Source organism: Theropithecus gelada, chromosome 12, assembly GCF_003255815.1.
Source record: "Theropithecus gelada isolate Dixy chromosome 12, Tgel_1.0, whole genome shotgun sequence".
Classification (NCBI taxonomy): Eukaryota; Metazoa; Chordata; class Mammalia; order Primates; family Cercopithecidae; genus Theropithecus; species Theropithecus gelada.
In genome coordinates this window covers 13,311,764-13,324,157 of record NC_037680.1, presented here as the reverse complement: position 1 = coordinate 13,324,157, position 12,394 = coordinate 13,311,764, and the positions used below count along the sequence as shown (strand labels likewise).

The 12,394-nt window shown below is 41.4% G+C and overlaps 1 protein-coding gene across 3 annotated transcripts in view; it reads left to right on the top strand.

Annotated features, from left to right (window-relative positions):
• The window catches only part of ZRANB3 (zinc finger RANBP2-type containing 3), a 310,204-nt gene extending 302,277 nt beyond the window's left edge, over positions 1-7,927 (top strand). For 2 of the 3 annotated variants that reach the window (XM_025405290.1, XM_025405292.1), the window contains exons 20-21: positions 1,968-2,099; positions 4,499-7,927. In XM_025405290.1, coding sequence (XP_025261075.1) covers positions 1,968-2,099; positions 4,499-4,597 — 231 coding nt within the window. In that variant the 3' untranslated portion in view covers positions 4,598-7,927. The remainder of the gene's footprint in view (positions 1-1,967; positions 2,100-4,498) is intronic. The other variant, XM_025405291.1, reaches the window with a different exon arrangement.
• The last annotated feature ends 4,467 nt before the right edge of the window (positions 7,928-12,394 follow it).

Genomic DNA, 12,394 nt, shown 5'->3' with positions numbered 1-12,394 from the left:
AGGATTGCTTGAGTCCAGAAGGTCAAGGCTGCAGTGAGCTGTGATAGTGCCAATGCACTCCAGCCTGGGCAACAGAGTGAGACCCCATCTCTAAATAAAATATAATTTTGTAGTGTGCTTAATTTAAGAAGAATCACCCCTCAGCCACTGTCTGCCCACTAAAATATTGGATGAATTCCTTCCAGTTAGACAAATTATGTATTTTTATTTACCTAGGACAGTGTTGCTGAATTATGAGCAAATGAATTAATCAGCATTTCTGTAAAAATGAATTAGCATGTCTCTGAGAGACAGGGAAATACACTATTTCTCTAATGATATCCAGAGTTCCTGAAAGATCTTTTGGTCTAATTGGTGAGGGACATATTGTACACATCCCAGGGATGTCAGTCAGACTCCAGTTACTGCTCTCTCAGTGTGATGGCTTCCAGAAGACATGCAACAAAATGACTCAAGGTCATTGAAAGCAACCTGTCCAGGAATGCAGAAGTAATATAAGAGACATCCAAAACAAAAGTGCTCTGAGAATAAGGAACACAATAGGCTCGAATTAGGTAGGACTAGTTAAAGAGAGTGATTTTATACATATATATATATATATATATATTTTTTTTTTTTTTTTTTTGAGATTGGGTCTGGGGTCTCACTGTGTTGCTCGGGATGATGTTGAACTCCTGGACCAAGCGATCCTTCTGCCTCAGCCTCCCAAACATCTGGGATTACAGGCATGCACTACCACATCAAGTGATTCTTTCAAGAGGCGGGCAAATTTCGGATATCCAAGAGTGGCCCCAAGTGATTTGCCTTACAGTTGCTTGGAAAAACTAAAGAAGCATCTTCTGAATTATTGAGTCTGTCAGAGTGGGGGCTGCTCAGAGAGAAGGAATTGGTTTAAAAAGGCAAAGCCAAAATGGATTTTTTTTCCTAAGACTATGCCATTTGCTTGATGCACAAGACCGCCATTTGTAGTAGCTTCTTACAATGCCAACCTCGAAAACAAAAATCAATACATTCTTCTAACAGTAGTTGGGAAGTTCAGCACAGAAGAGAAGATAAGGCAGGCAGTAACAAAGGTCAGCTGGACAAAGTTTACTGCTCCAACTTGCTGCCTCTTGTGACTCCTCATGGGCCAGCACTATTGATCAGGTCATTGTGCCTGACACGCTTTCTTAAACAGGCTTTATACATAATGATGGGTTCCCAAGGCCAGCAGCCGTTAAGTTGAAGGAAATAAAAGCAAGTGCCACACTCATCTCTGTGATATTTAGACAACTGCATTTCCATGGTGTGAGTTGGTTTTACTACCTCAGGTAAAATGATAAAATACATCCCATTTTAATGTAGGTTATCACTGATTAAATATAAAATGTGTATATTTTATATTTACACATGGCCTAAATAAAGGCTACTTTAAATGGTCATCTTTAATTATTCCAAATATGCAAGTTACAGATATTTGTTCTAGAAATTTCATTCCAGTTCACGTAACTTGGAAAGTTCTCTGGTGAATAGTATAAAAGTTCTAGGTAATAGCTATTGACATTAAACTGCCATTGTGTAGTGACAAAAGCATTTAGGTCAACAATTAAAGATTTTTTGACTCAGTAGTATTGAGAAGTTTTAAATTTCTAACCTATTGTTATGCTTTTCTTAGATTTGGTTTAGTGAATATATAAACTAACTTACAGGTGCAGAAAAACCAGTTTTTCCTAATCTGTCAGGAGTCTTGGTATTTTATATTTTCTTGTAATTCTTTCAAAATGAGGTAAGGGAGAAAAAAAACACATCTTATTGCTTTCAAACTTCAAACAGAGGGTTTTTTTCTACTCACAATAAAAGCTATTCAAAGCTCTCCTGATGTATTTTTCCCCATGATTTTCCTGTATAAACATGATTGCACAATGCAAAACCAACAAACACTTCTTGCAGTATATGTTGAAAACTGCTGACTTGTATTCTTATTGCAGCTAAATGAAATGATAAGAAACCCAGGGGAAGGACATTTCTGGCAGGTGGATCACATCAAGCCAGTGTATGGGGGAGGAGGACAATGTTCCCTGGACAACCTGCAGACTCTCTGCACAGTCTGTCACAAAGAGGTCAGTGAAGCTCTCATATAGTTTTGACTGCATCCTGAGAAGTCAGATGGAAAATTGTGCACACAGGTGTGGAAGATTATGTGGATGAATTTATTCCTGGTCTGAGATTCGAGGCGCATTTTACTCCTTTCATCATCTAACACTTGCCTTTCCTCTCAAGGCCCGTGTCACAGATGCAAGAAAAGCTGCTTCCCTTTTCATTAATTCTAGGACCAAGACATTTGCACCACTACCAAGAAAGAAATGAATACAATTTACATATTGTCTTGATGAGACCCAAACTGGAAGTTTGGTGAATTGGGGCAGTGATACATGTTTGCATATAACTAAGGATATCCTGAAATATCTGAAAACATTGATAAGTTATCTCTAGGATCAACACAGTTCAACATACAAAGGTTTCATTGCTGGCCAAAGTATGAAACCAATTAACTCTGCCCCATCTTTTGGTAGTTACTTACCTGTTGCTTAGAATGAGAGGGAAAAAAACACATACTATTGTTTATCTACCAGGATAAATTTTTTACAGGCAGTCCAGTAAAAGGTAATGGGATTTACCTGTTGAGATCATCTTAGAAATATTCAATATGCAACTTCGTATTCAACTTTTTTTCAGTTACAGCAAGATCTAAGCATTTCTCATGTTCTCTAACCATTCATAACTTACATCATCTAAAATGACTGCATAACACAATATTCTATTGAGCAGATCTCTACTGTACTTTACTTAACCATTCCCATACTGATTAATACTTATTTAAATTTTTCTGCTTTTATACATCATGCCACCAAGCATACTTTTTGTAAACAAAACTGTTTTCTGCATTTTGAGGTCATTCCTTAAGGTAGATTATCATGTGTAAAAATCACTGAGTCAAAAGTATTTGGATATTTTTGACAATGTAGGAATTTATCACCAAACTGTTTTCCAAAGAACTTTACTCATTTATGACCCCAGAAGCCCACTTAACTGCCACTGGGTACGGTCAGTGGGTGCCATTGTGGTGCAAGGGGAGAAAGGCCTGAAATTGTTTTGTTTGCTAAAGACACTGATGTTTTAAAAAGATGCTAATCAGTTATATTTAAATTTTTGAGAACTATTTCAGATCCTTTGCCAATGTTTATAATGTATGAACTCTTTACTACTCTTTTTTTTTTTTTTTAAGATGGAGTATCGCTCTGTCACCCATGCTGGAGAGCAGTGGCGTGATCTCAGCACGATCTCGGCTCACTGCAACCTCCGCCTCCCGCCTCCCGGGTTCAAGCTGATTCTCCTACCTCAGCCTCCTGAGTAGCTGGGATTATAGGCACCCGCCACCACACCCAGCTGATTTTTATGTTTTGAGTAGAGACAGGGTTTCACCATGTTGTCCAGGCTGTCTCGAATTTCTGACCTCAGATGATCCACCCACCTCGGCCTCCCAAAGTGTTGAGATTACAGGTGTGAGCCACCGCCCCCCACCGTAAGCTTCTCTTCTGTCCTTACTCTTTCCACGTGGATCACCTCACATGGACTTCAGTTGGAAAAAAAAAAGTCATCTGATTTCTCAGCTGTGCAAGTTAGTAGCAAATTCAAGACCTATATGAGAATTAAGAAGTAGCCAAAGAAAATGCAGCCCTTTCTGTAATTATTTTTTTAGATTCTCATGAAAAATGTTACTTGTGGGATAGTGGAAGAATCCAGTTCTGGTCTACGTCATTTTATTTTCTATACCAGCTCATCTGTTGAGTTGGAAATGGCCTCTGGGATCAGAGAATAGGAAGTGGGTAGATTTTCTTCACTGGGTAATCCCAAGTTGCCTTAAGAACTCCCACTTGGGGAGGCCGAGACAGGTGGATCACCTGAGGTCAGGAGTTCGAGACCAGCCTGGCCAACGTGGCAAAAACCCCGTCTCTACTAAAAATACAAAAATTAGCTGGGTGTGGTGGCAGGTGCCTATAATCCCAGCTACTCTGGAGGCTGAGGCTGGAGAATCGCTTGAACCTGGGAGACAGAGGTTGCAGTGAGCTGAGATCACACCACTTCACTCCAGCCTGGGCGAAAGAGCAAAACTCCATCTCAAAAAAAAAAAAAGAAAAACACTCCCGCTTAGATGGGAGAATCGGGGCCTCCCTATTCTCCAAATGAGGAATTCATGCTCTCACTGGGTAGCAAGACATCCCCTAAGTTGTATGTTTTCTCCTGCTACGTTGGTCCTAAGAACCTAGGACCTCAGGGACTTGCCAGAGCTGCCGAGATACTCTGCCTTGTCGTTTGGTAACTCTTTAATAGCCAGCCACTGGGAAATGGGTGTAGTGACAGTGTAGATTTTCCAGACTAACAATACAAAGAGTTTTTGAGCTTCTGTAGCCAGTGCTTTTTTCCTAACATGTACACATGCATATTTTTTAACTTTTAGAGAACTGCCAGACAAGCTAAGGAAAGAAGCCAGGTGAGAAGACAATCTCTAGCATCAAAGCATGGATCAGACATCACACGATTTTTGGTGAAGAAGTAAAGTAGGAAAAGATACGAATGAATGACAAATGTTTTACATGTGGAAGACTTTAATACAAAAGTTTTCCATGTTTGTTTAATATATTAAGAGTAAAAATTTTCTGAACAAAAATCAAGAACTCAAATTCTCTTGTACTAATTATTTTAGTGTTAATTACATTTTGAAAGTACTTAACAGAAACTAAGACACAATACTAAATATTTCTGTGGCCTTTTTGATTTGATGCAGACTCGCAATTATGTTTCAGCAATGTTTTGTTAAGCTCTTTACCCCTAATATGCCTAATCACTGTATTGTGCATAGATGATGTTTAAAAAATATACTCTCAATTACCTAAAAATGCTTCTGGATTAGTATTGTTCTGGACTGTCATGGGTATAAATGGAACATTGCAAAACCTCATGGGAAATTTCAGACACAAATCATTATTTGGGAATTCTGGGCCAAGCATTACCACCTTGCTTAGGATTCAAGAGAGATTGTACACTGAATACCTCCAGAATGAGCTTGGGGTACACATTATGGGTGTTGCTTTTCTTGCTTTTTTAGCCAGTCATCTTTATCAAAAATATCCTTTTCAAAATGAAATACCTATGGTGTTTGCGGACAATTTGGGGGTTCTGTGTAAAGTAATTGTTAAAACTATTAAATAACTGAAAACATAAAATGTAAAATGCCACTTAAGCTTGAATATCTTTTTTAAAAAATGAATCAAACTATGCTTACTGTTGGCTGGGCGCCGTGGCTCACACGTGTAATCCCAGCACTTTGGGAGGCCAGAGCAGGCAGATCATGAGGTCAGGAGATAGATTGAGACCATCCTAGCTAATAAGGTGAAACCCCATCTCTACTAAAAATACAAAAAAGTAGCTAGGCATGGTGTCGCACGCCTGTAATTTCAGCTACTCAGGAGGCTGAGGCAGGAGAATGGCTTGAACCCGGAAGGCGGAGCTTGCAGTGAGCCGAGATCACGCCACTGCACTCCAGCCTAGGCGACAGAGCGAGACTCCGTCTCAAAAAAAACAAACAAACAAACTAGGCGTACTGTCAAAATACTCTTTGTCTTCTGGTTCTCATTTTATGTTTTTAAAACCCTCTGTTATTAAAGGTATGTTTCTGGTACTTCTTTTAAAAAGAGTGATGATGATAAAACACTTTATAATAAGGCATAATCAGATGGTTATATGCATTTAAAGATACAGTGATAACATTAAAATGTAATTGACATAAAATAAGAGTGATAATGAAACAAACCCGGGCCTAATCCTGCAATATGTCAGAATCATGAGAGCAAAGAGTCAGAACTATACAAAATACAGGACCAAGGAAGAATTACATTCCCAAAAGGGAGCTGTTTGCAAATACTACTAGGACATACACTTCTTTAGTTTGAGCATTTTCCCATGTTAATTAATAGCTAGTGTTTTACAACATAAAGGACTTGTTTTTAGAAAGATTAAACAATCAAAGATTATACAACCACAGTTGTTCCTCAGGTTCTATTTCATTATATGAGATCAAATCATGTTGGTTATTTTATAAATGAAGTTGGGCTTTCTTTGGCCTCCTTTCTGCTTAGTTGGTCAGGCTCTCTTTGCAGTTTTCTGCCTCATTGCTAAGGTAACCTAGGATTTGTCATGGTTGAGAGCCAAGAAGCAGGCACGCTGCCTTTCCTCCAGCATGGGGTGTTTGCAAGCAATGTCTAAGTAGGTCAAATTTGAGGGGAACTCGCTCTTCAGATCACACTAAGGTGATAATTCTAAAGAGAAAGTTCTCACATGTAAGAACTGTGTGATGATTTGAGGTGAAACAATCTATGAAGCTAGGCTCAGTCTATACCAGGTTTCAGAATTGTAATTAAAAATGCCATAAGGAGCAGTGAGCATTTGCTGTACAGGATGCTGACTGGCTCATCCCCATCCCTTCCTGACATGTCTCAGAGCTTTGTGTCCTGCCTTCCCCTAACTTGGTTTGCATTACTTGTGGGGCACATTGAGACGAAGGGTTCTGAGACTGAAAATAAAGATAGAGATTGATCTAATAACCAAGACCAAAAGGGCATCTTGAGGAGACTGTTCTTTCCTCCTCACAATCTGAAACAGAAGCTCCCCACTATGTATGGCAAATGGGATGTTATGACAGAGGGACACAGAAAGTATCAGAGCAAGCAGCAGATCCTGAGTGCAGAAAGAAGTGCAGATGCCCCCCAGGAAGAAGATAGCTGCTGCCACTCTGGAGATGGAGTGAAAAACACAGGTGGGTAGAATGAGTGTAAAAGAATAGGCCTGGCTCTGAAAAGACTCAGAAGGTGCAAGATACAGTTGAGGCTAAGAAAACAACAACAAAAAAAGGCTCTGGCCAGGTGTGATGGCACTTGCCTGTAGTCCTAGCTACTCAGGAGGCTGAGGTAGGAGGGTCACTTAAGCCCAGGGGTTCATGACCAGCCTGGCCCCATCTCAAAAAAGAAAAAAGGCTCTGGATCCAGGGAACAGAGCTGGGAAGTGGTAGCTGAGGAAGGAACCCGCTTACGATAGAAAACCACATGAAAATATGCCTGTGGGTAGGGGTAGGGTGGGGAGGACTTCCGGAGCATGGTGGGCTCACACACTCAAACCGCACAGTCAGCATCAGGCTGGCCTGCCTTCCTCTTCCCGTCACTGGGTGACATTGATCCCAGACACATTCTGATGACTAGTAAAGTTGCTTTTAGTAGCCCCAGAGCCAGGAAGAAGAATTCATATGGAATTGTTAAAGACGCCCACTCTTAGCGTTAATTACAGCGCAACATACATTTCTTGAGGAGATTTTCCTGGGACAAGTGAATACCCTCTACATTTTCTTAACTGGACGGAAAAAGGATTTTCTGCCCATACATCTTGCTAATAAATCAAATCTCTTCTTCAGATTCTTGAGTGAAACATTTAAAATACAGTTTCTTTAGAAATAAAAAAGTATGAGGCATTTTAAATTACGTGACAAAAAAGTCAATGCTCTTGCGCTCTTTACAGTAAATAGATTGTGTTTACTCATAGGATACAGAATCATGGCTCTCAAACATCAAAAATAAATTGTAGAAATAGTATCTCATTTTCTGTTGCACATTATTAGCCTGTCTCTCATTCCATCATTTGTTCTTTTGAACTGGAAAATTGTGGGCTCCTAGTCACTGCACTAATCTAACTGAATATCCAACTACCAGAAAAAGTTTTTTCCTATCTCAAGTTTGTCAGTTGCTTTATACGGTTAAGGGTGTTTTTGCCACCCTGGTTGTGTTCATGATTACCACTGAGAAATGTCACTGTTATTAAAATACATTCTGTGTTCCAACTACCTGCCTCTCTGCCTTAGCAGTTTCTCTCCCACCTCCCTCAAATCATTGACTAAGGTCTTTCTGGCAGTAGCTTCTAGCTATTTTCTGGAAACTGGCTTCTGGTACACCTTAAAAATATTGTTAATTATTCCACATTTGCTAAAGTGTTTATATTTCATGGTCTCTCTGCTCTTACACATCTGCCTTCCCTGCAACTAGATGTCATCATTAGATTGGAGAACCGCCAAACACCTAAACTATATGAAGCTAAAGTCTAAGAAAGAGCCCATCCAGGCCAGGCTCATTGGCTCGCACCTGTAATCCCAGAACTCTAGGAGGCCAAAGCGGGTGGATCACAAGGCCAGGAGATCGAGATCATCCTGGCTAACATGGTGAAACCCTGTCTCTACTAAAAATAAAATAAAATTTAAAAAAATTAGCCAGGCGTGGTGGCGGGCGCCTGTAGTCCCAGCTACTTGGGAGGCTGAGGCAGGAGAATGGTGTGAACCCGGGAGGCAGAGCTTGCAGTGAGCTGAGATCATGCCACTGCACTCCAGCCTGGGCAACAGAGCGAGACTCCGCCTCAAAAAAACAAAAACAAAAACAAAAGCCATCCTAGCACTTTGGGAGGCCAAGGCGGGTGGATTACCTGAGGTCAAGAGTTCAAGACCAGCCTGGTCAACCTGGTAAAACCCCGTCTCTACTAAAAATACAGAAAGTTAGCCAAGTGTGGTGGTGGACGCCTGTAATCCCAGCTACTTGGGAGGCTGAGCCAGGAGAATTGCTTGAACTTGGGAGGCAGAGATTGTGGTGAGCCGAGATTGCACCATTGCACTCCAGCCCAGGCAACAAGAGCGAGACTCCATCTCAGGAAAAAAAAAAAAAAAAAAAAGCCCAACGTCATTTCAACTTAGCCTCCACAATGAGCTAAAGAAAGCACACTTGTGCTGCCTGAATCTAGCAAGTGCTTGGCATGCATCATTTACACACAGATGCCACAGACAGTCCAATCTTCTTGGTGTAACCCAGATTGCTATGCTTCAGCTTACAGCCTTTGCAATCCTGCAGAAATGTTTTTACAGAACTATGACTGAATTTATGTCTTGGCTTTCATCAAATGGATATTTTTTAAAGCCATACATGAAATATTGCTATGTGGTTTTTGTTCTTCTTACTGTTTTGAAAACTGCTCTTAGGAGGTTTAGGAAGGATAATTTCGAATGCCTCTCTCCTCACATCAAACTGGGGACCAGCTGAGAAATGAGATGCAGAAATCAGACAGATGGAATTGACAATGTCAGTTTTTAGGTTAATAAAAGAGAATTTGAAATCATGCATGAATCTGCAGCACCCATCAAGCTCTCTAATACTTAGGGCCTCCGTGTTCAACTGGGGCCCTGGGGTAGCCCCCCTGCAGAAAAGTAAGAGTTAATCTATCCTGGAGGACAAGCAAACTTACCCCAAAACCCATGCCTGCAGTCACTTGACTTCATCTTGGGGACAATGAGAGAAGGATCCCCAGGCCAAACTTGAGGGCTTCTATCCTCAGCACATAAAAGCAGTCTGTTCTGTAGACAGGCTGATCAGAGAGAAAGGGAGCAGGCGTTTTCATCCTCCATTGCTTCTCCCAAATTTACCAATGGGATAAGTCACTCTGCTTCCTTTAGGGAGGAGGAAGTGAGGATAGAGAGACGCCAAAAATTTCTTCTTTTAGCAAAACTTGAGGTGTGAGGAAGAGGTATTTCATGTTGCATCACTGTGTGCCATCTTGTGCATACAGCATGATGACAAAATCAGTTCCTACTGAAATACCATTGCTCAAATACTACCCTAACCCTGGACCCTGGTCATGTGTCCACTAGTCTTGAACTCCCCTTGGGCCTTAGAAACCATCTGCCACCCTGACATCAATGCCTGCCCTTTCTCCAGCCTAATGTGCATCTCTGTGGCCTATTTGGTTCCTGTGCCTGCTGCAGCTTGTAAGTAAAAATGAATCCTGGGGCCAGGCGCGGTGGCTCAAGCCTGTAATACCAGCACTTTGGGAGGCCGAGACGGGTGGATCACGAGGTCAGCAGATCGAGACCATCCTGGCTAACACGGTGAAACCCCATCTTTACTAAAAAATACAAAAAACTAGCCGGGCAGGGTGCCGGGCACCTGTAGTCCCAGCTACTCGGGAGGCTGAGGCAGGAGAATGGCGTAAACCCGGGAGGTGGAGCTTGCAGTGAGCCGAGATCCTGCCACTGCACTCCAGCCTAGGCAACAGAGCGAGACTCTGTCTCAAAAAAAAAAAAAATGAATCCCTTCCTTAGTGTGCCATACGCCAGTGTGGTTTCATATTAGTAGTTAAGTAGAGGTCAGGCAGCTGATTTTGTTCAAATAAATCCTGGCAAGGGTGTTTTTGCTTTTTTTAAAAAAAGGTATTTGTGAATTATGACCACTAATCACAATTAACTATAAAACATGTTGTGTTTCTAGACCGGTACAATCCAACATAAATATAATACAAGCCATATATGTAATTTTTATTGTGGTAAAATTTATCATTTTAATTGTTTTTAAATGTACAGTTCAGTGGTATTAAGTAAATTCACATTATTGTGTAACTATCATCACCATGCATCTCCAGAACTTTTTTATTGTCCCGTACTGAAACTCTGCACTCATGAAACTCTTTCCCCTGTTCTTGGTAACCACCTAATATAGTTTGACTATTTGCCCCCACCCAAATCTCATGTTGAATTGTAATCTGAAGTCTGGAGGTGGGGCCTGGTGGGAGGTGTTTGGGTCATGGGGGCAGATCCCTCATGGCTTGGTGCTGTCTTCATGATAATGAATTTTTTTTTTTTTTTTTGAGGCGGAGTCTCGCTCTGTCACCCAGGCTGGAGTGCAGTGGCCGGATCTCAGCTCACTGCAAGCTCCGCCTCCCGGGTTCACGCCATTCTCCGGCCTCAGCCTCCCGAGTAGCTGGGACTACAGGCGCCCGCCACCTCGCCCGGCTAGTTTTTTGTATTTCTTAATAGAGACGGGGTTTCACCGTGTTAGCCAGGATGGTCTCCATCTCCTGACCTCGTGATCCGCCCGTCTCCGCCTCCCAAAGTGCTGGGATTACAGGCTTGAGCCACCGCGCCCGGCCGATAATGAATTCTTACCAGATCTGGTTCTTTAAATGTGTGTGGCAACTTCCCCGCTGCTCTCTCTCTCATTTGCTCCTGCTTTCACCGGGTGACATGCCTGATCCCCCATGACCTTTCGCCATGATTGGAAGCTTCCTGAGGCCTCCCTAGAAGCTGAGCAGATGCCAGCACCATGCTTCCTATAAAGACTGCAGGACCATGAGCCAAATAACCTCTTTTTTTGTTTGTTTTTGTTTTTTGAGATGGAATCTCGCTCTTGCAGTGGTGCAATCTCAGCTCACTGCAGCCTCCGTGTTCTGGGTTCAAGTGATTCTCCTGCCTCAGCCTCCCGAGTAGCTGGGATTACAGGCATCTGCCACCATGCCTGGCTAATTTTTGTACTTTTAGTAGAGATAGGGTTTAGCCGTGTTGGCCAGGCTGGTCTCAAACTTCTGACCTCAGGTGACCCGCCCACCTCAGCCTCCCAAAGTGCTGGGATTACAGGTGTGAGCCACCACACCCAGCGCTAAACATCTTTTCTTTATAAATTACCCAGTCTCAGGTATTTCCTTACAACAATGTAAGAATAGTGTAAAACACCACTGTTCTACTTTTTGTCAGTACGTATTTGACTAATAATCTAGGCACCTCATATAAGTGCAGTCATACAATATTTGTCGTTTTGTGTCTGGCCTATTTCACTTATCATTATGTCCTCAGGGTTTATCCACGTTGAAGCATGTGTCAGAATCTCCTTCCTATTTTAGGCCAAATAATATTTCATTATTATCTACCATGGACATTGGGGTTGTGTCCACCTTTCAGTTGTTGTGAATAATGCTGCTGTGAATATGAGTATGCACATGCCTGTTTGAAACTCCGTTTTCAGTTCTTTGGGGTATGTACCCAAAAGTGGAATTGCTGGAACAAATAAGTCTAGTTTAATATTTTGAGGAAATGCTACATTATTTTCTACAGCTGCAACATTTTACATTCCCACCAGCAATGCACAAGGGTTCCAATTTCTCCACATCCTCACCAACACTTTATGCTTTGCTTCGTTTTATAGTGGCAATCCTAATGGGTTTGAAATAGTATCTCACTGTGGTCTTGATTTGCTTTTCCCTAATGATTAGTGATGTTGAGCATCTTTTCATATTATTATTGGCCATTCGTATATTACTGTTGGAGAAATAGCTATTCAAGTCCTATACCCATTTTTGAATTGAATTATTTGCTAATTTATTGTTGAGTTTTAGGAGTTATTTATATCTTCTGGACATTAATGACTTACCAGATATGTGATTTGCAAATCTTCTCTCTTATCCTGTGAATTGTCGTTTTACTCAGTTGAATGAACTTTACTCCAAA